This window comes from Ochotona princeps, chromosome 17, assembly GCF_030435755.1.
Source record: "Ochotona princeps isolate mOchPri1 chromosome 17, mOchPri1.hap1, whole genome shotgun sequence".
Classification (NCBI taxonomy): Eukaryota; Metazoa; Chordata; class Mammalia; order Lagomorpha; family Ochotonidae; genus Ochotona; species Ochotona princeps.
This window is the reverse complement of record NC_080848.1, coordinates 35,578,828-35,605,657: the sequence shown is the minus strand read 5'-3', so window position 1 is coordinate 35,605,657 and position 26,830 is coordinate 35,578,828. Positions and strand designations below refer to the sequence as shown.

The 26,830-nt window shown below is 53.7% G+C and overlaps 3 protein-coding genes across 5 annotated transcripts; 2 read left to right on the top strand and 1 right to left on the bottom strand.

The window, feature by feature from the left end:
* Positions 1–982: 982 nt before the first annotated feature.
* Positions 983–25,789, bottom strand: SARM1 (sterile alpha and TIR motif containing 1). Of its 3 annotated transcripts, none has more exons than XM_058675533.1 (10): positions 25,673–25,789; positions 16,455–17,826; positions 12,516–13,134; positions 9,818–10,030; positions 9,396–9,487; positions 9,081–9,316; positions 6,903–7,005; positions 6,622–6,811; positions 1,285–1,406; positions 983–1,173 (listed from the first exon to the last, which is right to left on the bottom strand). In XM_058675533.1, exons 2-10 carry the CDS (start codon positions 16,922–16,924, stop codon positions 1,044–1,046), a joined length of 2,175 nt encoding a protein of 724 aa, XP_058531516.1. In that variant the 5' UTR covers positions 16,925–17,826; positions 25,673–25,789; the 3' UTR covers positions 983–1,043. The 3 variants fall into 3 exon arrangements, with proteins under 3 accessions (XP_058531516.1, XP_058531518.1, XP_058531517.1); XM_058675535.1 differs by having other exon boundaries at positions 16,455–17,626; positions 25,673–25,781; XM_058675534.1 differs by lacking the exon at positions 25,673–25,789 and adding an exon at positions 20,186–20,397 and having other exon boundaries at positions 16,455–17,626.
* VTN (vitronectin) lies at positions 20,549–23,496 on the top strand. Its single transcript, XM_012929463.2, has 8 exons — positions 20,549–20,736; positions 20,846–20,965; positions 21,051–21,410; positions 21,501–21,640; positions 21,854–22,010; positions 22,133–22,285; positions 22,765–23,106; positions 23,309–23,496. The coding sequence occupies exons 1-8, from the start codon at positions 20,673–20,675 to the stop codon at positions 23,419–23,421; spliced, it is 1,449 nt and encodes a 482-aa protein (XP_012784917.2). The 5' UTR covers positions 20,549–20,672; the 3' UTR covers positions 23,422–23,496.
* SEBOX (SEBOX homeobox) lies at positions 24,935–26,245 on the top strand. The gene is made up of 3 exons (XM_058676444.1): positions 24,935–24,944; positions 25,530–25,693; positions 25,865–26,245. The coding sequence occupies exons 1-3, from the start codon at positions 24,935–24,937 to the stop codon at positions 26,243–26,245; spliced, it is 555 nt and encodes a 184-aa protein (XP_058532427.1).
* The last annotated feature ends 585 nt before the right edge of the window (positions 26,246–26,830 follow it).

Genomic DNA, 26,830 nt, shown 5'->3' with positions numbered 1-26,830 from the left:
TAGGTTCTGCCCAGGCTACTGCATGGACTCCCTCCCCACTGAGCAAGCCAGTGGGCAGCCCTGGGTAGGTGAGGGTCTGGAGAAGCCAGCTGGGCCAAGGCAGGCAGGAGCCAGAGGGCACAGCACCAAGACATAGGGTAGGTGGGCTCTGAGATATGGCTTCCCCCTGCTGAGACCCAGCCCAAGCAGGAGGCTCCTGTGCACCAGCAAGTGCAGCCAAGCTGGCCGCAGTCACAGACATGCCAGTGTAAGGACAAGCCTTGACTCATGAGGCCAAGGAAGCTGCCGTCGTGGAAGACAGGAGATCTGGGGCCTTGCCTAGGCTGCGTGGGGACACTGAGTGCTTAGGATGCAAGGCCACAGGGCGGCAGGAAATAGCCCGAGAGCCAGGGACAGTCTGGCCTCCCATCTCCAGCTGCCTCCTGACCCAGCCCCTTGCTTGTGCCCAGGCCAAGAGGCACTTGCATGTCTTTGACAATGGTGGCAGATAGCTAGCGAGCCACGGGAGTTGAGGTCTGCCAACACTTAAGGTGTGGGCACAGCCCAAGGCCATGGTTTTGCCGGCCAACTCAACCTCACTGCAGGCTCCGCACACCCTCTCCTCACCCAGCTAAGTCTCAGGTTCCATCACACAGCAGACCCATGGCACCTGCCTAGAGGTGACTGAGTGTCCTGCAGCCCCCCACAAGGCCCTTTCCCCATGGAGTATTGAATCAGGCCCTGCCCCAGCACCAACCCTAACCTATAACAAGGACCACCCCAGCCAGAGCCAGGGCAGTTCTCCTGGGGTTGGCAGTGTGTATCCCTTTGCCTTTTGGTAGGTTCTGCTTTCCCACTCGCCTCTGTGTCTCCCAGGTCTACTGTCACACACAGCAAGGTGAGAACCTGGACTGACTAGCCAGCGGTCTCCCTGCTCGCCACAACACCTCCACCCTGCTCAAGCTGCCTGCTACCAGGGCAGGAGGAGGGAGACCATGAGGCTATTCCTTTAGGGAGGACGCTGGAAATGGGAGTCACAGCGGGGTTGGGAACCCAGGGACAGGCTAGACTGGGCCCATTGGTGCAGCACCCTCTAAACTGGTGTCGGAGCCCGCAGACGAATCCCGGGAAGAGCGGCCCTGCAGGAAGCGGATAATCTTCTCAATAGTGGCCTCTTGATATTCGTGGGACCACCTGTGAACACACAGAGGCCATCTGGTCAGAGGGAGGGGCCGGGGAGGAGCAGGGACTTGTCCCACCCTCTCGCTCAGGACCTGCTCCCCCTCCCCCGGGGGAGCAGCTCACTTGATGCCATTGAAGGTGAGCACAGCCTGCATGTCCTCTGGCAGGGCCTGTGGCTCAGGCCACTCGAAGCCATCGATGACCGGGACAATGTTCTTCCCGCAGCTCAGAGCAGTCACAATCTCCTGGAAAAAGAGGAGAGGGGAGGAGACCCTCGTTCCTGTCCAGCATCACTGGGGTCAGGCAGCTGCTGGGAAGCCCACTGGCCCTGAAGTGCACTTTATTTAGGTTTAGGTTTTTTTTCTTAATATTTATTTTATTATTTTTTTATTGGAAAGTCAGATATACAGAGAGGAGGAGAAAGATCTTCCATCCATTGATTCACTCCCTAAGTGACCACAATGGCCAGAGCTACGCTGATCCGGGAACCAGGAGCCCCGAGCCTCTTCTGGGTCTCCCATGCGGGTGCAAGGTCCCAAGGCTTTGGGCCATCCTCGACTGCTTTCCCAGGCCACAGGCAGGGAGCTGAATGGGAAGCAGGGCTGCTGGGATTAGAACCAGCACCCATATGGGATGCTAGCGCATGCAAGGCAAGGAATTTAGCTGCTAGGCCCTCTTTCTTTAATTTTAATAAAACATTAATATTGGGCATTTGCTCCACTTTCCTGACACAAAACTCCTAAAACCCTTGGGATCTCCTGGGTGACGAGTGTCATGTTAATGAGGTGACACCTTGCTGGGGTGGGCAAGTGGATGGTGGGCAGGGAGAGTGGTCTGTCTAGTGATCAAAGCCTGATTAGAGGGCTGGAGCTTTCTGAGGTCAGGTTCAAGTACCGATGGTCAATAATTTCATCAACATGTGCGGATCATGAAACTAGAATGAAAGCCCCTGAACAATGACATTTGAACTTCCAGGCCAGGGTACACATTTAGGTACTGGAAAGGAGGGGGTCAGTCACCCACAGCATGGATGTGCCATGGCCCCCCTTTCTGTACTATGCAACTTCCATATGGCTGCGCCTGTGTACCCTAATACACTGAACATGGTAAAATCCTTACCCAAGTTCTGTAAAACAGAATCAGCATTAAAAATGGAATCACATATGTCAAACCCCAACGAAAGGGCCATGAAGGTGGTGCCCATGGGCAGGTATGCCTAAGAAAGTACCCATCCAATCCTAAAGACTGCTCCAGCCATAGCATTCCAAAGAAGCTGCTTGCCCAAGGACACTCAGAGGGGCTCTTTCTCCACCCATGAGCTGGCATCAGCTCCTGCAACAAGCTCCATAAGCAGTGGTCTCTATTCTCAGTCAAACTGTGAGGACTCCATCCTTTCATAGTAAAAGCTTCCTCTCACCCCAAGCTCTTTGGATGTGCCCATGGTCAAACAGATTGCACCTTCTTTCTAGTTTTGCATAAATTTGATTTTGGACAGTAGTTTTGTCATTTAATTTAGGATGACAGTTCTGTTTGTGAAAATTTATTTGAAAGGCCAAAATGTGTGTGAGACAGACGTGTATGAGAGGGGGCGAAATCTGTCTGCTGGCTCCCTCCCCAAATGGCTGCAACAGTGGGACTGAAGTCAGGAGCTCAGAACTCCAGCTGGGTCCACAGGGTGCAGGAGCCCAGGTACTTAGACCATTTTCCACTGCTTTCCCTGGCCACTTCAGGGAGTGGGGCTGGAGGTGAATTAGCCAGGACTTGAACTAGAGCTACACTATTGGATGTCAGTGTTGCAAACAACAGCTAAACCATCAGTACCACAACGCTTGCCTCTAAACTGACAGTTCTGTGAGCTGTTCTAACAAACCACTAAACCTGGGAGTGAGATGCCCCGAGGACTCCCACATTTGCAGCCAAGACAGTCAGAAATGAGGGGCCTGGGGGCTCAAGGCCTTGGACCTGGCAAGGCCGCAGGGACAGCAGTCTCATGGGAGCATTGAGACCTTTTTAGTCCTACATGTAGGCACTGAGCAGCCTTATAGGGTGCCCAGGAGCTGCTGGGGAGAATGAGTTGCTGCTGTTGGGAAAACACAAGCTAATGTCAGAAGGAAAACACGGCCCCCTGCCTCCAGACTACCTGGCTGGGAGCCCCACTAGCAGCCCCGCCAACCACATGTCTCCCTTGGTGCCCACTCCATTGTCTTTCCCTATATCCACCCCACCTGCACCACCTCTACACCGCCCGGGTCCCTCCTTGTTCACTCCTGCTCCCTCACATGTGTTCTCCAAACTGCTGTTTCACCTCACACACCTTTACAAGTCAGATCATGTCACTTCCTAGTTCAAACTCAGGACCCTGCATGGCTCTCAGAAGAGAGTTCAAAGTCCTGGGGGGGTCCTCCCAGCTGCCCTTCCTGGAGCCCCGCAGCATCCTCCCTGTATGCACTGGGCCTTTGCACCTGCTATCCCCTCTGCCTAGCACCCATTTGCCTGCCCCCTCCTGCAGGTCCATTCATTTCTCTGAGCTGAGCCCTGGCTCTTCCCTGGGGGAGTCATCTGCCACCTTCCTCCTAAGGGCTGTCCTGAGGCCCTCAGAACACAATGCTGTTGCACATTTCAGTTTACTCCTAGGTCATTGCTACTTTCCTTCTCCCCCAGGCACAAGGGCAGGGGGCTGGTATGTTTCTCACTCACCTGATGGGTCTGGGTCTCTTGCACAGCCCTGCTCTTGCTAAGTGTTTAACTGATGGGCACAGGAAGCAAGGGAAAGCATGGCACAGTGTTAGGTGCGGCACCCAGAGCTGGGGTCTCATCGGATCTCTGACAGAGACTCTGACACGAGGCTCTGCACATTGGTGTCTGGATACAGGAATGCAGCCAGGGGGTCACCAGAGGTTAGGGCGGCACCTGGCATATACAGGGTGCTTTCCAAAGTGCATGGAAAATGGAGTAAAAAAAAGAACACATTCTTTCCACAAGCCTAAAAGCAAACCAGGCACTGTCGTCCGCTCTGTGAGGGGAGCCTGGACGGCAGGCCCTGCGGCGAGCCTGGTGCTGAGGCTGCTGGGTTAATGGTGCTGGGACGTGCCTCTCGAAGCTTTTTGGCTTCCCTCTCACGAGGAGCTCCAGGGACCAGATTTGGCTGAGCTCGGCTCGCTTGTGGGCATCCATACGGATTACCGCTAAATGTGGCTTCTGGGAAAGGAGTATTAAATCTTGGGGCAATTAAGCACTAAAAACAAGCCAGAGGGATGATGCCATGGTGGGCAGGATCCAAGGACAGGGCTTCACCAGCCCCCACCACCCACTTTCTCGTGCCCTCCTGGTTGCTGGGACTATTTGTAGAGTGGAGTGGAGCCTTCCTCTGTCCTCACCTGGCCTCCTGGGGAGCTTTTACTGGTGAAGAGGAGGCTCTGGGAGGGGAGGAAACTTCCTGCTCACATCTTGGTGGGGCCAGGCCTCCAGCCCAAGCCCTGTGCCTCTGGGCTGAGTGATTGGATGGAGTCTGCCCCTGAAATAATTTCCTTGGGGAGAGTGAGCATTTGTTTCCTCCAGAAGCAAGTCAATACAGATCGCTCAGTGCCCAGATATAGTGGGTGGCTCATGGCAGGCCTCTCACTGGGGCACTGGTCTGGGCGGGCAACAGTAAGGCTGAGGACGAGAAACTGCGTTTTTCACAATGGCTAGGAGGGAGGATTTTGAATGTTCCCATCAAAAAGAAATGATAAAAGTCTGAAATGATGGCTGTGGCAACTGTCCTGAACTGATGCCTACACATTACTTTTCACTACTGAGATACCACTCTGTACTCAATGTGTCCATTAAAATTAAAATATATGTTGGCAAGTTAAGCTACCACCTGCTCCCCCAGTTTCCCATGTTGGAGCTCTGGTTTGAGCCACAGCTGCTCTGTTTCTGACTCAGACCTGTCTTGACATCTTCCTCATCCCTTAGCTCATGGTGTTCTGTCTGGGACACCTCTCCCATCTGCCTAAACTCTTAAGACTCTTCTCAAGTCCTGCTTCCTCCAGGAAGCCTTCCCTGATTTCTCCAGGGCTCAGCACCCTCTTGGTTCTCCCTGTCTCTGCAGCACATAAGGGGTCCACCTCTCCAACAACAACAATGACCCCAACCTATGTACGATCCACCTTGGTGAGCACCGATTTGTCTCCTCAGCTGCTTGAGGACAAAAGCCTTCTCTCAGACCACTGCTGCATCCCTCCATGCCTACTGATAAGAGTCAGCAACCTGGAGATGTGATGGGGAGCCAACCTGCCCTCTAGCCTGTAAGTCCTTATGCAGTACAGGAGTGCCTCTTTATCCACAGGGACACATGCTAAGAACCCCAGTGTGAGGGGCTAGCTGCGGCACAGAGGGTAAAGCCAGCACTTGGGATGTCAACAAATGATATCAGAGCACCAGCTCAAGTCCCAGATGCTCCACTTTCCATCCAGTTCCATGCTAACTTGCCTGGAAAAGCAGTGGAAGATGGCCCAATCACTTGGGCCTTTGCACCCTTGGGAAACCCTGAGGAAGCCCCTGGCTCCTGGCTTTTGTCTGGCTCAGCTCTGGCTATTACAGGCATTTGGGGAGCGAACCAGCAGGTGGAGGCTATCTCTCCCTTTTTCTCTGTCACTCTGCCTTTGAAATAAGTAAGTAAAGCTTAAAAATCCCCAGCGGATGTCTGAAACTACAGGTAGTACAGAATGTGCATTCTGATTTTTTTTCTGAAACATAATTCATGTGAAGTTCAAATCTATACATCGGGAGAAAAGAAATAAGAGGATAGCAACAACTAAGAGTAGCATGGAGCAATGATAACAGCATGCTATGATCAAGGCTACTTCAAACATAGGAATTGTTTTCCTCTAGAATGTTCCATTTAGCATTTTTGAACCCCTGTTGAACACAGGTTAGCTGCAGCTTTGGAAAGGACCAGTGCGTCATCCTAACTAGCTTACCGCAGTCTCTTGTGACTGGGCAGCTACTATGCATCAAGCATTCAGCAAAGCAGTTCACAAAGCTCAGCTCTCTGACTCCTTCTAACACTGCCCTTGGTAGTTAGCAACCATGAACATAATCCTGCCTTCTCGGGATTAGGCAGTTCACCCAAGGCCAGAGCTAGGACTTGATCTCACACTTGTGCGCTCTTAACAATGGCTCCAGTCTGTCCCTCACGGTGCCCTCCTGCACCTCACGGCAGTTACTCTTCAGAGCACTGCCACCTCTCTGTGGCCCTAACAACAATCTTAGCAGGTAAATGATGAACAAATTGAGACTCAAAGGGTCCATATTGCTGGCCAACATCCTGTTACAATCAGAGCTATGGCTCCTGACCTTCCACTGGGCCAGAGAGGTTCTCTGGGGGCTAAATGTTCCTAGGATGCCCAGAAAAGGAGGAAGGGTCTGTCCTCAGGATCACAGGGACTGCAGAGGTCCTGGCTGGCACCTACCTACCTTGTGCACCCAGTCCTTGCAGTCATGGTCCTGCATGCACTTGTCCAGTGCCCCTGCTGACAGCACCAGCACAAAGTTGCGGGCTCCCATGACACTCTGGATGAGTTTGTCCTCGAACTTGCCCGCTTCCAGCTTCTCCACATCAATGAAGACGCTGAAGCCATGGAGCTGCAGGTGCACCTTCAGGAGGCTGCCAAGAGGCCAAGTGTCAATGCCATGGCCTCGCCTAAAGGCCCCAGCTGCCTGCTGGCCCACCCGCCTGCCTGCCTTTTCTGCTTTACCTGGCCAGCTGGGAACCCGAGCTCCGGCGGTAGCTGATGAAGACATCTGGGGTGTCCCCACTGGGCTTGCAGCTGGTGCAGGGAAGCGGGGAGTGCAGCATTTCTAAGGCAGATGAGAGGCAGTATGGGGAAGCTAGCCACCACAAGGCACATCATTCCCCTGTCCACCCAGCTCTCTGCCACCACAAAAGGTCACTGGGGTGGAGAGATGGGGCCCCTAGGGAGAAAGGCTACAACTAATGGTGGGTTCTAACTACCAGATTCTTCAGCTCCAGGTTCCTCTCTTTGTTTTGGCCCCCAGGACAGCCTTCTCCCCATTATCCCGATCTGATCACTGTGCCACAGCTACTACTGAGGCGCTTCCTCAAGGCCAGAGTCGCCATGTGAAAATGGTCAACACTGACTGACTTGTGTTGAGACTGAAGAACAGGACCAAAGCCCAGTGTCTGTGCCATGGGCACGTTTGCTATGCGCTTGCTGAATGAATGAATAAAATGAATTATCTCCATACAGTATTCAGACTTAACACTCACATACAACATTTGTCTCTTTATGAAATAGAAAGGCTTAGGCTCAAATCCCAGTTCTTTCATCTAATGACTTTTGGAACCCTGGGAAATATCTCTAAATCCTTTAAACCTCAGCTTCTCTATTTTTAAAACTAACACCCAAGGGGCCTGTGTTGTGGCATAGTGGGTTGAGCTGATATTGACGATGCCAGCATCCCATATCAAAGTGTGAGGTTGGAGTCCTGCCTTCTTTGTTTCCAGTTCCTTCTAACACTCCTGGAAGAACAGTTCTTGGGCCCCTGCCACCCATGTGGCAGATCAGATGGAGCTTCAGACCCCTGGCGCTAGCCTGACCCAGGCCTGGCCACTGCGGCCATCTGGGGAGTGAATCAGTAGGTGATAGATCTCCCTGTACATTCCTGTCTCCATTTCTCTCTCTGTAACTCTGCCTTTTAAATAATTTTTTAAAGCTTTATTTATTTTTATTGGAAAGGCAGAGTTACAGAGAAAAGGAGAGACAGAAAAAAAGTTCTTCCATCCACTAGTTCACTCCTCAGATGGCCACAATGGCTGGAGCTGAGCTGACTGAAAGCCAGGAGCCAGGGACGTCTAGGTCCATCCTCTGCTGCTTTCCCAGGCCACAAGCATGGAGCTGGGTGGGAAGTGGAACAGCCAGGACATAAATGCCAGCATCCATATGGGATAGCAGGAGAATTAGCCAATCAAGTCATTGCTCTGGGCCCTCTCTAAAATGTTTTTAATGTTGATTTTTTAAGATGCTGCTTGGAACAACCATATCCCATGTCAGGGTCTTCAGGGTTCCAGTCTCCCATCTAGCTTCCTGCTAATGCATGCCCTGGCAGCAGGTGGTGCCCCAAGTAGCTGGGCCCCTGCCACTCCAGTGGGAGACCTGGATTGAGTATCTAAGCAGCTCCTGGCCTCCACCTGGTTCAGACCCAGCTTCAGCAGGCTTTTGGGGAGGAAACCAAGGAGGGGACGTCTCTTTCTGCCTGTCACTATCTCTCTGCTTTGTAGATAAATAAAATGAGAAGTGAACACTGCCTGGGATGGATGCAGAGATTAATAAGAGAATACTTTCATGCAGTGCCTGGCACGTAGTAATGAACAATAAATTAGATAAACTGTAAATTAGTGAAGGAAACCATGTGAGCACACGCAGGGGATGCTAAGGCCTGCAATCCACTCCAAAGCCTGCCCAGATTCACATGATGTGAGCTCTAGGCATTACCACCTATACCTCAGGTGTGCAACCCTGCTCTGCCCCACCTTCACACATGCCTGTGCCTTGGAGACTTGGGCAGGCATCCACACCTCCCCACAGCCTAGACCTCGGTAGACTAGGCAGGGGCCACTGGAATCCTGGTCAAGCTTCCTGCTGGGGCCGCATGTCTATTCCTACACCTGCTACTTCTTGAGGGGAGAACTCAGCATATTCATCTTTGCAACCTCAGCTTCATCTTCCAAACGCCAGTGAAAAAGCCCGTTCGTGGATTTAAGCATGGGGTTTCATCAAAGTAAATTCATCCTTTAATTGCTTTCCCCGCCCCTCCCCAAACCTTTGCAAGCGCCCTGGAATACGCTCACTCTCCACCCCTCCTGGACTGGGATTGAAGCGGTGTCCCCAGGAGCCTCAGGTGCAGAGACTGACCTCTGGCGGCCGTGAGGATGCGCGCGCGGTGCACTCCCAGGCGGATGCCGCAGTCTTCCAAGAGCTGCTGTTCCGACACTCGGTGCAGCAGCGAGCGGTCCAGGCCGCAGCTGACCAAGCCGTAGGTGTACTGGCGGAAGCGAGGGTCCAGGCTACCCAGCCAGTCTGCTAGGTTGCTTCGGTCACACGTAGCATAGTTGGCAAAAGTCTTGAGCTCTGTGAGCTCCCGGAAGAACCTGCGACCCCGGGAGAAGCTGCTGAGGTCGAGCTGGGGGGCAGTTAGACCCAGCGGAGTGGGGCGTTTAAACTGAGTACCTCTTGCGGGTGATGCCTGATTTCATGCCCAGGTCGTGCAGGAGCTCCTCCTCCGTGAGCCGCAGCAACAGGTCACCGTCAACTTGCTGCTCCTGGGGCAGGAAGGGTTGCAGGTAAGGAAAGGAATGGCTGGCTCCTCACCCTCAACCCAGGGACTGCGAGAACTGCGCCACCGCGCGAAGGCCACCAGTGCCAGGTGCATGGAATTGTCCAGAGCTACGGAGGCGGTGGAAAGGACCTGAATGGGATGCTGAGGGACCCAAGGGTAGCTAAGTGTAAGCCCCTCAGTCCCAGAGAGACCACCCCGGTGCCAAGGGCGTGTGTATGTATGGGGAGGGGTGTGTGTGTGTGTGTGTGTGTGTGTGTGTGTGGCGATTGTGGTCTGTGCCCTGAGGAGGCACCCTCCTCCCCCTCGGCCATACCCGGAAGCTCTGGCAGTACTGGGAGAAGCCGATGTGCTGCAGCCACGTCTGGACCTCGGCCTCCTTCCAGCTGGCCACACAGGGCAGGATGGGCCGAGGCACCTCCTCACCCAGCAAGCGCAGAGCGCGCTTGGCTAGGGCTGAGGTGGTGCCATTGGTGGAGTAGGAAACAAGGCGTTTCAGGCTTTGGATGGCCCCAATGTCGCTGAACACCTAGGGAGGGGATGGGGAGAGGGCGTTGAAGAACCTAAGTGTTTTCTGCTTTTGTGATTTCTACCTTACTTGCTTGGCTGGGGGCTGTGTGAACTCTGGGCCTGACAGTCTATATGACACCCGCAGAGCACCTGGCAGGTCATGTGGGCAGAGCACTCCTCAGGAAGACCCACTGCCCTATAACTCATCAGTTTGTATTTTTGAAAGTTGCTTACTTCAGAACCACCAACAGAAGCCTGCCAACTTGTTCTTTTTGAAAGTTAACAGATAAACTGACTAATCATGACTGTATAATTACATGGAATTGGCCTGAAATGTATAAGAACCCTGTGCTGTTCAACCTCGCTCTCTTCTTCTGCCCCTTCTGTTGCAGTTTTTCCTGCTTTGGCCACCTTAGCGGCTTCTGCTGCTCCTCCATCCTTCTGGGCTGGGAGCCTAGGTTAGTTTTGAATAAACCACCTTTATGCACTTGCATTGACTTCAGACTCCTGTTGATTTTCTGGGGATCACAAAATCTGGCACAACTGTGTCTCGGGTCCAACTGCTCCACAGCAACCCCCCACAGTAGACTATCTCACAGCTGGCCTAGCCTTCATCAGCTCAGTCGCCCAGGCCCATGTTTTTTTGGTTCCTCAACGTGTCCCTTCTAACAGTTTCCATCGCCCTGGGGTGGTCTGACCTGTCTCTCTGACTGCTAAGCCCCGCACAGTGCAGTCCTGGCCCACCACTCCTAGCTTACTTTGCTTTCCTCCAGCCCATGAGGGACTAGCATCACTCCTGCACGCACCTGCCCTTTGGGACTTGGCCTATGGAGTTTCCAAATGCTTAGTTCTTCCAGGCTGCTTGAGGGTATCCTAGTCACTCACCAGAACCCACACTGATTGGCACCTCCTTTGTGTAGCCTGCTCTGATTCTCCCCTGCACGGCCTCCATCTCCATTCTGCGTGTCACTGTTACCAGCTGGTGACACAACTTCTACTAGATGATAAGCTGATGACATGTCCTGGCCAGCCCTGAAGTCCTATACCCAGCATGGTGAAAGACATGAGGTTGGGGCAGAGGTCTCAATATGTCTGTTGAACTGCACTTTTTTAGCCTTGATGGTGGATGGGGGTGATCAGATTTAATCCTTGGGGGCCCTCCCTCCCTACTGCCCTGCTTCCACAGCCCAAGTTGAGGATGCAGAGAGAGGAATCAGGAATTCCTAGGACACCCAGCACTGGAAGAAACCTTGCAGGCCCCTCCCAGAGAAGTCCTTCTCCATCTACAGGAACATACATGACAGTGACAATCACCTGTGACAAACACCTCACTGAGGGCCCCACCTGATAGCCAGCTAGCTGTAGACAAACTGGGTCATAGGGTGTGTCTCATGACCTGTGTGTCAGCTGCCCTTGGACCCCCACTACTCAGAGAAATGCAAAGGAGAGAGAGGGTAACATTACAGAGATCATCTAAAATTGGTAAGATTTTAAAAGTAAAATGAATTAACTTTAGGAAGTGAAGCTGTCATCCCACATCTAGGATAAGAACTGATGCTCTGGTCCAACTCTGTCAGGTTCCAAGAGGATAACAAGAAGGTCCAGAGGTGGGAAGACAGGTGCCTAAGGCCACATAGCCAGTTAAAGCAGCGAACTAAAGCTGTAGATAAGACCCTGGGCATGGGGACCTCCTGGGACTCCAGTGGGGGTTACTGGTGACAGCCTTCCAGACTCCACATCCAAGCTGATGAACTGCCCCTTGATGCCTTCCCACTGGTTCTCTCTTGGGCCCCGGGAACTCCATATGTCCCATTAAACTCACCCTCTTCCCATACTCACTCCAACCTGCCTCACTCAGTCCACCTTCTCCTCTGGGTTGCCCATGTTTATGGCCAGGAGTCACCCTCAGCTCCTCTCTGTCCCACCACATCCCAATCCCACCTCTTAAACTCCTCTTGAACCTGTCTGCTTCTCTCTGCCTCTTCTGACACCCCTGCCTCCACTGTCTTCATTGCCCCCTCCTTCTGGGTCCCTTGTCTGCAATCTAAACCTCTGACCACCCCTTTTCCACACAGTAGCCAGGGTGACCTTGGTAAAATACACAAGTGTTGGTTGCTTTAAAACCAACCAACCAGGGCTCAGCAGTGTGGCCTAGTGGCTAAGGTCCTCGCCTTGATCCCATATGGCCACTGGTTCTAATCCTGGCAGCTCCACTTCCTCTCTGTCTCTCCTCCTCTCAGTATATCTGACTTTGTAATAAAAAATAAAATAAATCTAAAAAAAAAAAATTAAAGCTAAATCAGCCTTTAAAAAAAAAAACCAACCAACCAAACAAACATCTCTGTTTCTTATTCTCACCCCCCAAAGACCAAATTTTGTATCCAAGGCCACAATGACTAGCCTCTCATTCTTGTTTCACCTGATGCCAGTGTGTCCCTCAAGTCCCATCTCTCTCGGAAGCCCTCCCAGAGGCTCTTAAACCCAGAGGCCGCACCTGCACCCACCTTGGTCTTGCCCTGCAGGCTCTTGATGGCCGCCTCTGCGCAGAGGTAGAAAGCCCCGATGCACTGCGCCTCCAAGCGCGACGAGTCCAGCAGTGGCACGAGGCGCTGCAGGTCGTCGGGTCCTCGGCCCTGACTTGTGTCGCTGGCGTCCACCAGGCAGCGGGCGAAGCGGCCAGGGTCCAGCGAGGCCACAAGTGGCTCCACGAGGGCCAGCGTGCCCGAGCGCTCCACCTCACGCTCTACTTCCTTGTTGGTCGCCAACACCGCCACAGCGAGGCAGGCGTGCAGCCGCAGCAGCTCGTCCTCCTTGGAGAAGGCCAGTGGGAAGAGCCACTCTGCCGCGCGCTTCTCCACCATGCGCCGCTGCGCCGCCTGGCCCCCGTGCAACGCGCAGTTGGCCAGCGCCAGCGCGCAGTGGCGAAGCAGCGCTGGGTCGGTGCGGCGGCACCAGAATAGCACCGCGTCCAGGCCACCGGCCGCCACCAGCCGCTGGCATGTCTCCTCCGAGTGCTTGAACATGTGCTCCAAGATGCCTGCCACGCTCCGTGCCAGCTCCACGGGCTCCCGCTCCTTCGCCAGGTTCAGGATCACGCCCATTCCAATGCGAGCCACGCGGTCCCTGCCGGAACACAGTGGAAAGGATGGTGGAGATGCCACGTCCTGACTTGCCTGCTTAGTGCCTCGCTAGTGTTAGGTGAGGCACGGAGGAGCCTGACCCGCCCTCTCTTTAAATCTTTAAAAATATTTATTTATTTTTATTTGGAAAGCAGATTTACAAAAAGAAGGGGAGACAGACAGATCTTCCACCCTCTGGCTCACTCCCCCAATGATCTCAACAGCCAGAGCTAGGCTGATCTGAAATTAAGAGCTTCTTCCAGGTCTCCTGCATAAGTGCAGGGACCCAAGGCTTTGGGCAGTGCTCTGCCTCTTTTTCAGGCCATCAAAACAGAGCTGGATCAGAAGCAGAGAAGCCAGGACTCAAACCAGCACCCATATGAGATGCCAGGGTCATGGGTGGAGGATTAGCCTTCTATGCCACCATATTGGCTCCTCTTGTAATTCTCTAACTGTGAGGCGCTGGCATCTCCCTGTATTTCTCTTTCTCAGTTTTTACACGGCATTAATAGGAATTTAAGAATACCAAACTCATAGAATTGTTATCAAGATAAATGAAATCACTCCTACCTGGCACATACACCAAACGCTCTACAAATATGAATTTGTTTTTTTAAAGATTTATTTATTTTATTGCAAAGTCAGATATACAGAGAGAAGGAGAGACAGAGAGGAAGATCTTCTGTCTGATGATTCACTCCCCAAGTGACCACAAAGGCAGGTGCTGCGCCAATCTGAAGCCAGGAGCCAGGAACTTCCTCCAGGTCTCCCACGCTGGTGCAGGGTCCCAAGGCTTTGGGCTGTCCTCGACTGCTTTCCCTGACCAAGCAGGGTATTGGATGGGAAGCGGGGCAACCGGAATTAGAACCAGCCCCATATGGGATCCTGGCATGTTCAAGGTGAGGACTTTAGCCACTAGGCCCATGAACTTATTTTTGAAGTGTCACTTGAAGTACACCACTCTTGGCCTTGCCTTCAAGGTTTTCCTCATACCATACTCCATGACTGGATCACATTTATTCAAGAATTCAATAGATGAATCTGTGCCAGACATCAGGGTAGAGGCTGAGACTAGACAAATGACAGATACCGAGCAGAGCTTATCTCCATCGAATGCAGATGCAGAGGAAGTGAAAAGCAAGTGAGCCGTGAGTGGACAAGACAGCAGCGACGTGGCCATGATGCCAGAGAACCAGATGATGCATGGAGCATGCCTGGTGGAGGACGTGTCTGGGACACTGACTTAGGACAGCTAACTGTTTAGAAAACCCAGCCTGACACTGTCTGAGAGAGCAGCATATCAGGAAGAGCGAAGCCCCAAGGCCAAGCCCTGGCACTGATAAGCTAGCATGTTGGAGGAAGAGAAAGATGGTGGCCAGTGATACCACAAGGTCTGAAGGAAAGATAGGAGACCAACTTGGAAAATGTATACGTGAATATTCAAAGCAACAAGACAAAGCAGCGAATTTAACAGCAAGTGGGTGAAGGATGCAAATGGGAAATTGATGAAGGAGGAACTCTAAACGTGAAAAAACAGGTGAAGAGTTGCTCCGGCTCATCATTAAGCAAAGAAGTAAACATTGAAGTGAGGGTTCTCTACACCTACTGGCCAAGCAAAGCTGGAAGCTAGATGTCACAGTGGGATGGGGGGTATGGGGCCGTGAGCACCCTGGAGCCCTGTGGAAGAAAGTGCAGGCTGAGGCTGGTGACCTGTGCCCAAGAAACCTGCCTCACAGACCAACAAGGGCTTGTGGAGGAGGGTGTGAGAGGCTGGTGGCAGCAAGGGTATCAAGCCTGCAACGGCAGAGGTAACTTGGGCAGCTGCCCACTCTGCAGGTTTGGGGGCACAATTATAAGAGCCTGAGAAGAAGAAATCAGCAATAGGAATGGTCTTTAAAAACCTGACACTCAAAGTAGGGAAAAATAAGAATGTGCTGACACAGTCCCTCGGGGAGCTGCAAGAAGGGGAAAGCAGAAAAGGGGGTGAGTGCACCAAAAGAAAGACCTTCAAGAGGAGGCAGTTGGAGCTGGTTAATGGAGGAGGAGACAAGTTTCATAAATTTAAATTTTCGGTGCTTTGGCCTATCTCCTCCTCCAGCCCTGTCCCCTAGTCTGGAGGGGTGGAGACAGGATTTTCACACCAGGTGTGATGTACTCTGTCCTTGGTCCTGAAGTGAAATAGACATCACTACAGGCTTTTCTTGGGACTGGGGATACTGGTTAGTGACTCCTCTCTTTAAAGCAACTCTGAGTCTAGATTGTTGTTCCCACCCTGGAAAAATATCACCCCCATCTGCACCTTGCAGCCTGCTTCTCCTGGGGTGCTAGGGCACCCCCCCTCTCCAGGGGTTTTATTACAGCCGCTCATCCCACATACAAAGGCAACAGAGCACGCCCTCCAGCAAAGCCTCACCACACCCAGTGAGCACCCTCCCAAGTTCATGGCTCATCTTCACGAAGGCACCTGATGTCCGACAGATGAGTGTCCTATGGAATCAACAGAACCCTATCTCAGTTTCCCAAACTAAATTGCTTCATCCATGTATTTTTACCAGTTGTATAATTTCCACCAATCACAATGATTTTGTTTCCTTTTTTGAAAATGGCAAGGAAAACCCCTCTAACCCATCCCTCCAACCCTGTGAGAACTACATGAGTGGAATGTGATCCTTGCCAATTGTCTGAGCCTGAGGAGCCTAAGAAATCTGTCAAGACTGAGCTGTACCGGCCTGGCCTGCTCTGTCCTCAGTGGAGAGAGAGTGAGATCCTGAGGGTCTTTCGACTCCAGGGAGACCCTGAGGGGGCAGGGCAACAGAGTGGCAACCCTGCTCAGTCCAGTCGGGGCCACTTCTACTCAGGGCTAGGTGAAGAAGGGGGGAAGAACACAGACTCCCTAAGGGCCCTGCTGGGTTCTCAATTTTCTCATTCCTCCCAGCAGCAAACTTCCTGTTCCCTGACAAGCAATCCCAGGATGAGCTCATGCCTGTCTGTAAGAGATGGGAGCCAGAAAGGAGGTGCCCTGGGGCAGCACCATCTCTGCACCCTCCCCAACACACACACACACACACACACACACACACACACACGGGAAAGAAAGCCCTCCCACCCCTCCTTGGCTCTGGGATGGAGTCCTGGCTGAGTGACATCGGAAGTCACAAACTTTGTGGGGCCTCCTCCTTTATACCACCACCAGGAAGGGGTAGGGAGGCAAAGGCACAATACCAGGTACTCGGCAGGCCCGGACTACCCAACACCATGCGGAGCACTTCCCTTCCACTCTCCCCACCCCCACTCCCTCCACCCTGCCTAGCCGCAAGGCCTCACCGGTTCTCAGCCACCAGGATCTGCTCCAGCAAGCGCGCCGCCTGCACGCGTGTCTCTAGCTCCGATGCCTGCAGCAGCCGCAACAGCAGGTCGAGGCCGCCGTCCAGGCGGATGGCATCGCACAGTCCCTGGGCCACCTCGCGACCCACGGCCGGCAATAACCAGGCCTCCTCCACTAGCTGAAAAACCTCGGCCAGGCCAGCGCCCACAGCCCTTGCGCTGCCGGCCTGCTTCAGCTCCGACAGCGCCTGCTGCAGCTCGGGCAGTGCGCGCTCCAGGGCGCCCTGCACTTCGGCGCCCACCCCAGGCGACACCTCCCGGGGCCCCCGGCCGCCCGCTGCCCACCACGGGCCGGCGCTGCAGCCCCCCTCCGGCCCAGGCACCGCCAGCCGCTCGGCTCCTGCCCGTGGGCTTGACATGGCGAAGAAGCGGCACAGCTTGTAGGCGGAGAGGAGCAGCGTCAGGACCATGGGCTCTGGGCCACTGTGGACATCCCCGTCCAGGGGGCGGGGCGGGGCCTGGCGGAGCGCCCCGACCTTGGGAAAAAGGGGATCTGAAAGCGGACAGGGCGAGAGGATGCACAAGGGAGGAAGAGAGAGAACGATACCACACCAGGAAGCCCGCGGGAAGTTTGGGGGAGGGGACAGGTCAGGATCCGGGGCGCAGCGTAGAAGAATCGGAAGCGATTTCAGATGCAGGGACTGAGTGGAAAGAGCTAGAAGATAGGCAAGGGATAGACCCGGGACGCAAAGGCGGCCTCGGCCAGAACAAAGCGCGTCTCCCGCTGGCTCCGGGATGCTCTGCAGCAGCCACGCCCCTGAACACCCGCCGCCCAGAGCTGGGCTCCGCCTCTGCCGCCTGCGTAGCTCCACCCCAGCCACTTCCACTCCAGCCTTCTCCAGCCACGTCCACTCCCTGGCGCACCCTCCTGGCCCAAGGGGTAGCACTTTCTACCTGTGCAGAACCAGAGGGAAGCAGGTGGAGAGTGATGTGGGAGCATCGCTGCCCAGTGTCCCCCTCCTCTCCCCATAACGATTTTGTTGCGGCTGTTAAAGCCCTTTTCATCGGTTTCAACCCTACCTCTAAGTAGAGTTTCACAGCCCAGATGATCGAGTCCAGTAGAGAATGGCTCAAGTGACACATCTCTCTGATGATAACACAGGACAAAGTCACTGAAGACTCAGAGTCCTTCCCACCGGATGGCTAGAGAACTTCAGAGGGCCTGCAGATGCCTGAACCTGCCCAACATCAGCTGCTGGGTGTTATTTTATGGGGCTGCACTGTGCAGGAATCAGCTGGCCAGGGTGGGTGCATTGGTGGAACGCTTGGGTCAAGTTGGTTCAGTGGGTGGGCATTCACGCAGTGTCCCCTGCTGTGAAGCCCAGATTAGGGAGATCTGTCATGGACAGGGAAATGATAGCTTGTTGTCTTCACTTCATCTTAGCCAAAAGGCTGAGAAGTCATAGCTTGTTGTCTTATGAGAGGAGTTTAAGGCAGGGGTGAGGGGCTGCCCTGGTACTTGGAGCCCTTTGTGGAAGGGCTAGACCCAAGTCCCCACTGGTTTCCCATGTGGGCAGCCTGCTCCTGTGTGTCTGGGGAGGCAGCAGATGATAGCTCAACAGGTTGGGTCCCTGCCACCCGTGTGGGAGACCCAGGTTGAGTTCTGGGCTCCTGGCATCAGCCTGGCACAGCCCTGGCTGTTGCAGGTATTTGGAGGAGTGAACGAGCAGATGGAATTACCTGTCTTATCATGACTTTCTCTTTCAAATAAGTAAAACTAAATACTAAAAATTTGCCAGGGTCCGTGCAGTAGGTGTGAATGACACAAAGGTGTGAAGAGAACAGCTCCCTGCATGGCAGGGCCCAGGGAGCTTCCAGCTACTTGGCAGGGCCTAGCGGATTCATCTCTGACCACCTTGACGCAGTTTTCACTCCCTTTCGCATGGGCACTCAACCACCCCACTAAGAATTTTGTATTGAGGCATTGTCTGTCCCTGTGAGATGGCTTTTACAACCAACATGAGCTTAAGAGTTAATGTTACTGATAATGTCCTGGTGAGTGGGCCTTTAACTACACACAGGAGTACAATCAAGCCCATGCTGTTTCCAGACACCTTATTGTGTACCTACCCATTGCCATAAAATCTGGCACGGACATTTAGCATGCTTCCTGGGAAATGGCTTGATAAGAATTTTACAAACTAATGGAAATGATGGGAGTATGGGTTAAGGCTGTCAGGACAAAAAATATAGCTACTGGGACCCTAAAAGCTATCTTGTTACTGGGACCCTAAAAGTTATTTTGTTACTGTGACCCTAAAGGCTATCCTGTTACTGGGACCCTAAAGGCTATCCTGCTAAGGCAAAAAATATAGTTACTGTGACCTTAAGGGTTAGCCTGTCCTTGCAACTCTTTAGAACATAGAAACTGTAGTTGCTTTAGCTGCTTTCATAATTTCTAACTAGAGGAAATATAGGCTGATTTCACTAACATCATAAAGATATACTTTTGATTATTGTTTGATCACTTATGAGGTTGTAGAACCTGCAGTTGTAGAGGAACTTAATGTTTGAAACCTTTAGTCTCAGATCTTTGTTTTTTTCTCTTTTGATGTATTCCTCACATTAAGTGATGGTTAAGTTGTAGAATAAGAATTGTAGCAAGAGTGTATTACTGAATAAGATGTGTTGCCTACTGAGAAATTCTTGGCTGCAATGTTGGAATGGATAATGCCCTGTCTTAAGGTGAAACAATTTGTAGAATTATCTTTGGAAACACTCACTTGTCCATTGTAGAATTGAAACATAAATGGAGTAAACTTGGCTCATTGCTAATTACAATTCTTTCCGCCGTTATAACTCTTGCTTTACTTGTTCAGATAACAAACTGTGTGAGCTTGCTGACCTAATGGCCTTTAGTGCCAATGGCCCGTAATCCCCATAGACCAAGACCCCGGACTTAACTAACCCATACATAATTCAAGGTAGGGGTCTGGTTGTCACAGGTGGCGCCAAGGTTAGAGCCCAGACCTGAGGAGAGCGGATGAAGACTGGCAAACCAAGATAAGCAAGGAATGTGGGATCCTTCCTCAATCATTTCTCAAGAAGTTGTAAATTGTGCCCCCCTGAAGCTATGTCAAAATGCCCCTAAAAGAAAACTTTGTACTGCTTCTGTATAAATAAAGCAGACAGCCTTCTTGCAATGTCCACAATGATCAAGGAATCCTAGTGGTCCTTCTCTCCTTTTTTTCTCTCTTCTTGCTACGCCTATCTCACGCACCCTTCCCGAGCTCCGAACTCTCGGCTGGAGCTGGACTCCGGCAAAAATTTTTTTTAATTGGAAAGTCAGATTTTACAGAGAAAAACAAAACAAAACAGAAAGCTCTTCCATCTGCTAATTCACTCCTCAAATGGCCACAATGACCAGAGCTGAGCTGATCCAAAGCCAGGAGCCAGGATCTTCTTCTGAATCTTCATGTGGGTACAGGGTCCCAGGGCACCCATATGGGGATCCTGGCACATCAAGGCGAGGATTTTGCCACTAGGCTACTGTGCTGGGCCCAATACTAAAAATTTTGAACGATAAGAAAAGCCCCCCTGCCCTCAAGTGCTTACCATCTTTTCTCACCCTGCTTCTCACTGTCCTAAGTCCACACTGGGTGAATGAGCACCCAGCCAGGGCTGTGCCTTATCAAGCGAATCACGAATCAATAACCCCTAGTGGGACTTACCTTTGAAGCCGCTCCAGGTGCCATTTTGTCTATTCTAACTTATGCAATCCTCAGCATGGTACAAGGCAAGGTCTTGCTAGTCCCACTTTCTTGAAAAGAGACCCAAGACTCGTAGAGAAGAAACAGTCACCCTGAGAGGCCTCACTGGCCCTCTTTCTACCCGCTAGACCTACCACACTGCTCCCCCACCTCACGACTTGGCGACCCATTCTTGGCAAGGGTTCTATTTCCCAGCTCTCCCAGGCCCAGGGTGCTGGGAAGGTGACCCTTCACTGCAGTGGCCTCTGAAGTCCAGGAAGTGGGCTGGGATGGGGCTGGGAGTTGAGCAAACAGAGCGAGCAGCAGAATGGGCGGCTCTGCTTCTCCAGCTCCACCCTAGCCCTTCCCTTCCCTCCTCCCTGCCTTCCTCAAGCCACATCAGCACTGGGACCCCAGGAAGAGCTCAGAACCGTGGAAGCCAGGCCCTCAGCCAGAGGCTCCGTCCGCCATGGCACCCCTGAGGCCCTTGCTCGTGCTGGCTCTGCTGGCATGGGTTGTTGTGGCTGACCAAGGTATCAGAGGGTGTTGGTATCAGGGTCAGCAATGGGTGGGCACGGGGCTGGGGCCAGGGTGGAGATGGGGAGTGTTTCGGCGGCGCCAGCTGACACCGCTTCCCTACAGATTCCTGCAAGGGCCGCTGTACAGAGGGCTTCAACGCTGACCGCAAGTGTCAGTGTGATGAACTCTGCTCCTACTACCAGAGTTGCTGCGCTGACTACAAAATTGAATGCGAACCACAAGGTGCGTGGAACCTGGGGCTGGGATGGGGAGTGGGTCTGGGGTCCTCTGTATGGTTGGAGACATGACCCACCCCGTCGGCTTGCAGTAACCCGTGGAGATGTGTTCACTATGCCGGAAGATGACTACATTTATGAGTTTACCAAGGAGACCAAAGACAATGCCAGCGTGAATGCAGAGCCCCAGAGCCCCAGAGAGGACCAGAAGAACTCCTCCCTGACCCCTAACCAGCAGACGGAGCAAGGCCCTGTCTTCATCCCTGAGACAGAGACTACCCCACTCAAGGAGACTCAAATGCCAGAGGTGGGGGCCTCGGAGTCGGAGGCGACTGGCCAAAGTCCACAAACCACGGATCAGGGGATGTTACTAGCAGAGGAGGAGCTGTGCAGCGGCAAGCCCTTTGATGCCTTCACCGACCTCAAGAATGGTTCCCTCTTTGCTTTCCGAGGTGACCCAAGGGGCTGGGCTTGGCAGTCGGGCATCTGTCCCAGGGGTATCTCCTCCCTCACGTAGTAGCCCCTTTCTGCCCCGACTCTAGGACAGTACTGTTATGAGTTGGATGAAACTGCAGTGCGGCCTGGGTACCCCAAGCTCATCCGAGACGTCTGGGGCATTGAGGGCCCCATCGATGCTGCCTTCACACGCATCAACTGTCAGGGGAAGACATACCTCTTCAAGGTGCCTGGCCTGGGGTGTGCGTTAGGGTCTTGGCAGGGTTGACTGCTGGTGCGTCCAGGCTAGAAGGCTGGATCACAGGTTCTGTGGGGGCTGGGCTGGGACTCTGTTAGGACAGGGCTATGGGAGGATATTGGTTCTTGGCAGCAAACCTGCAGCAAAGGGTTGTGCCCAGGCAGTCCCCTCCTCATGCCCTTTCACTTGCCTGTCACATAGGGTAGTCAGTACTGGCGCTTCGAGGATGGAGTCCTGGACCCTGACTATCCTCGCAACATCTCTGACGGCTTTGACGGCATCCCGAATGATGTGGATGCAGCCTTTGCCCTCCCTGCCCACAGCTTCAGCGGCCGGGAGCGGGTCTACTTCTTCAAGGGTACTTGGTGGGGGTGGGAGAGAGGAACACCTGGGCAGTGCCACTCCCTGGGGAACCGGCCTCAGTGGGTGCTCAGCCTCACACCAGGAGCCCCTTTCTGATGCCCATCACCTTGCCCCCAGGGAAGAAGTACTGGGAGTACCAGTTCCAGCAGCAGCCCAGCCAGGAGGAGTGTGAGGGCATCTCCCGGTCGGCCGTGTTTGAGCACTTTGCCCTGATGCACCGGGACATCTGGAAGGATCTCTTCAAGCTTCTCTTCTGGGGGGAAATGTCTGGTACAGAGCAGGGAGCATGTCCCCCTTCCATCTCAGCAGGGCTGGGTCCCCCTGGGAACGGTGAGGACTGGTTGGCTGGCTGGTTGGCTGACCAGCTGGCTGGCTGACCAGCTGGAGAGGACTGTGACTGTGGGTTTATTGATCACGAGCTGTTTGCTTGGGTCAGACTTTGCTTCTGTTGACCTTTGTGGGAGAAGCCTGGCTCTGCCCGGACCCCACACCTTGGACTTTGCCTAGCACAGCCAGCAGAGGGAGGGGCTGTGATTGAGGGTCTGGACCTTTAGGCACCTACTGTGCCTTGTCCAAGAAAACAAGGTGGCAGAGCCCAGCACCCGGGCCTGTGGCTTGTGGTATAGGGTGCAGATGCCAGGTGTCTGGTAGAGGGAGAGTAGGGGAAAGAGTAGGAAGCCACAGGCCCGGGTGCTGGGGTAGGTCCTAGGCTCCTAAAATCCCCCGCGTTAATTCCTTCCCTGTCACAGGTGGCACCAGCCAGCCCCAGTTCATCAGCCAGGACTGGCATGGTGTGCCTGGGAAAGTGGATGCAGCCATGGCTGGCCGCATATACATCTCGGGCTCGGCACCCAGCTCCAGCTGGGCCAAGAAGCAGAAGTCCAGGCGTCGCAGTCGCAAACGCTACCGTTCCCACCGTGGCCGCAGCCAGAGCCCTCGCAGATCATCCCGGTCATCCTTTTGGGCTTTGCAGTCCTGGTTCTCCAGCGAGGAGATCGGCCTGGGACCTGACAACTATGATGAATATGAAATGAACATGCGTGTGCCTGCCACCTGTGAGCCCATCCAGAGCGTCTACTTCTTTTCAGGAGGTGGGAACTGCTGTTGGCCTTGAGGCTGATTTAGCTTGGGGCTTCCCTGTTGCCCACCCTACAACCTTCAATGGGTCCCAATGAACTGAACACCGGGTTGCACAGGCGTGACCCCATAAAGCCAGGCTGGGAGTCCCTAGTGCATTGTGGACATCGCCTTCTCTTCTGGGAGAGGACTCAGACTATCTTTCTTCTCTTGCAGACAAGTACTACCGGGTCAACCTGCGTACCCAGAGAGTGGACACCGCGGATCCTCCCTATCCACGTTCCATTGCCCAGTACTGGCTGGGCTGCCCCGCCCCTGACAGCCTGTAGCAGTCAGGGCCCACCCTGCTGCTCCCCACTTGCACCTCAATAAAGGTCCTGTGGCCCTCAGCTGGGAGACTACTGTTCTGACTGGGGTGGACAGATGGTGGGCTGCAGGGAGCAGCAAAAGCTGGGGTGCCAGGATGGCAGGCTGGGGGCATAGTACAGTCTTACTGCTTCCAGCCCACGCTGAGCTCAGCCTTCCTCTGTGAGGTGGAAAAGCAGTGGGCTGGGGAGGTCCTCAGGAGAGCTTCTCTCGCTCCACTGAGCCCAGCAGCCCCAGCATCCCACCGGCAGCTAGACGGGACCTTGAAGGCCACGGATGACAACAGAAGGTACCGAGCCACCCTGTCCCTGGGTGAGGTTTGCTTTGCCCCTGGGGGCCTAGGGTCTTGAGAGAGATGCAGAGGGTAAAGAAAGTGGTGAGGTTTTAGCTCAGCTTCTCTCTGCCCACTCTGAAATGGAAATCCAGGTTGAGCACCTGGGGAATCGAACCCTACTCCCCCAAAAATCTCCCTTAGGGGGCCTGGCGCAATAGCATAATGGTTAAAGTCCTCACCTTGAATGCAGCGGGATCCCTTATGGGTGCCGGTTCGAATCCCTGCAGCCCTGCTTCCCATTCAGTTCCCTGCTTGTGGCCTGGCAAAACAGTCGAGAACGGCCCAAAGCCTTGGGACCCTGCGCCTGTGTGGGAGACCCAGAGGCAGCTCCTGGCTCCTGGCTTCGGATTGGCTCAGCTCCAGCCATTGCGGCCATTTGGGGAGTGAACCATCGGACAGAAGATCTTCCTCTCTCTCCTCCTCTGTGTAATTTTGCCTTTCCAATAAAAATAAATCTCAAAAAAAAAAAAAAAAAAAAACCCTCTCCTAGCGTGGGCTTTTCTTTGAAGGCTCTGCGAAGTCTAATGTGGGAACGGGCAGAGAAGTCAGGAGAGAAGGAACACAAAGGAAATTTGAGTATGTTCCCTTATCTCAGAAAAGCAGCCCAGAGGGCCCAGCGCAGTAGCCTAGTGACTAAAGTCCTAGCCTTGCGTATGCTGGGATCCCATATTGGTACTGGTTTGTGTCTCGGCTGCTCCATTTCCAGTTCCCTGCTCGTGGCCTGGGAAAGCAGTCGAGGATGGCCTAAGGCCTCGGGACCCTGCACCTGCGTGGGAGACCCAGAAGCTCCTGGCTCCTGGCTTTGGATCGGCTCAGCTCAGCTCTAGCCATTGCAGCCACTTAGGGAGTGAACCGGTGGATGGAGGATCTTTCTCTTTGTCTCTCCTTCTCCCTGTAAATCTGACTTTCCAACAAAAAATAAATAGATCTTAAAAAAAAAAAAAGTGGCCCAGAAGATTCCCAAGGAAGAGAACAAATAAACCTCTTCTTTAAAGTTCCTCAATTGCACCTGTGTAACCTTCCCTTGCATCCTGGGCTCCAGGAAGCCTGATTTTTCCAGGGACCATGAAGGCTTAGCTAGAGCCAAAGCTCTCCAACAGCCTGGGGCCATCCAGTGGTAACAGGGTCTCAGCGCTGCCAAGATGAGAGCAGGTACTGGAGCCCACTTCCTGTGGCCTGGTTATCCCACCCAGCCCAGTCAGAGGTGGGACAAGACTCCACTCACTCCTCCCTGAGGGCAGCCCCAACCCTGGGGCTCCAGTGAAGCCTGGAGTTTCCAGAAAGAGCAGGCTTCAGGCACTGAGTGTCAAAGTTTGAGCTGAGAGGTGAAGGATCTGGGATCAACTTCCTCTGTGAAGCCTGCAGAATTTGCCCTACCCCTGCCTCCTCCACAAACACCAGCTGCCTCTCCCAACCTGAACTCCAAGCCTCCTCCCCCTGGAGGCGGGGCCAGGCATTCAGCAGGATAAAACTCCCAGTGGGGGAGTCTGGTGTGGGCACAGCCTGGCGTGGCTTTCACGTTTCTTTCGTCTCTGCTGGTCCCATGGCCAGCCCTGTGGAGGCTCCTGTGACAGGTGAAGTGGTGGGGAAAAGAGTGGCCTGAGCATGATGGGGGGCGGTGGGTAGGCAGAAGGTTGGGGCTGTGGAGGAGGTGGTTCTAGCAGGGGCTTGAGGGCCTATTCGGGTTTCTGAGGCTGGGAGGGAGGCTCTTGCTGGGACCTCTGGCTTTATTCACAGCAGGCCGTGCCAGTGCGTTGGGTCCTCCCCGCAGAAAGCGGACCACCTTCAGCCGAGGGCAGCTGCTGGAGCTGGAGCGTGTGTTCGCAGCATGGCCCTACCCGGACATCAGCACCCGGGAACACCTGGCCCAGGTCACTCACCTTCCTGAGGCCAAGATTCAGGTGAGCTGTCACCACCTCCACCAAACTAAGGATCCTGTCAGATGGCCAACCTCTGGGCTTGACCCATAGCTCTTCTTTCTGCAAGTCCTGATTTCAGGCTCTGGCCTCTCTGTGGCTAGGGGGAGGGGAGGCAGTGAGAGCTGGAATAGACCCCTTCGTCTTCCCCACCAGGTGTGGTTCCAGAATCGCCGTGCCAAGCGAATCAAGGACAGGAAACCAGGAGACTTTAGTCCCAGGCTCGAGTCCCCTCAGAGCTCCTACTTTCTTTCTGATACCCCCCTGCAGCCCAGTGAGCCCCAAACAGGGGGCCAGCCTCCTCCCATTACCGGCACAGCTGTTTGCACTCCCGCATGCCTGCCTGCCTCCTGTGCAGCTCCTCTCTCGAGTCTGGGCCAGAGCTGGGCAGGGGCTAAGGCTGCAGCCCCAAGGGGACTGGTTGGGGCTTCAGTGATCTGCCCTTCTTTGGAGTGTGCTACTCCTCAGACCTCACTAGGCAGCTTGTCCGACCTCATCTACACCTCAGCCATTATTACCAACGTGGACCATTCCTAACCCAAGGCCCAGCTCATTGCAAAGCTCCTATGGCTTACCTGGCCTCTCGTAAGACTGAACAGAAGAGAAATGGCTCCTTTGCCCCCTATTTTTACATAGGAGGTTTAGCTCAGGAATTCTCCCCTTCCTCACCTGCCTCCAGGCCAGCCCAGCTGCAAGTAGTAACGGGGCCCGATTCCTGCTCCCCAGCACACTGCCCCTCCTGACCTCTATGCCTATTCCTAGTTCGAGGTACAGAGGATGAGGCAGGGGACCATGTTTGCCAGCTCTCCTGTCAGATCTGGTCTTCAGCCCTCGCCCTCAATGCCGACTTCCAGTCTCTGAAGTAGGAGTCCTGTCTGTCTTCAGGCTATTACCCTATCACCGAGGGAGCTGGGAGACTGCTGAGGCTCCTCCCCTGCTGACCTCCTAGCCCACTGAGCAAATGACTCACAACCATGGATCTGAAGAGGGAGTGACATCAACAAACACAGAACGAGCTTGGCGTTTATGTTGCTCTAATTTTCACCAAGACGAGACTGGTCCATGTTCTGATGGGAGGCTGTGAAGACAACCTGACAGATTTGAGGTGAAGTGTGTATGGGG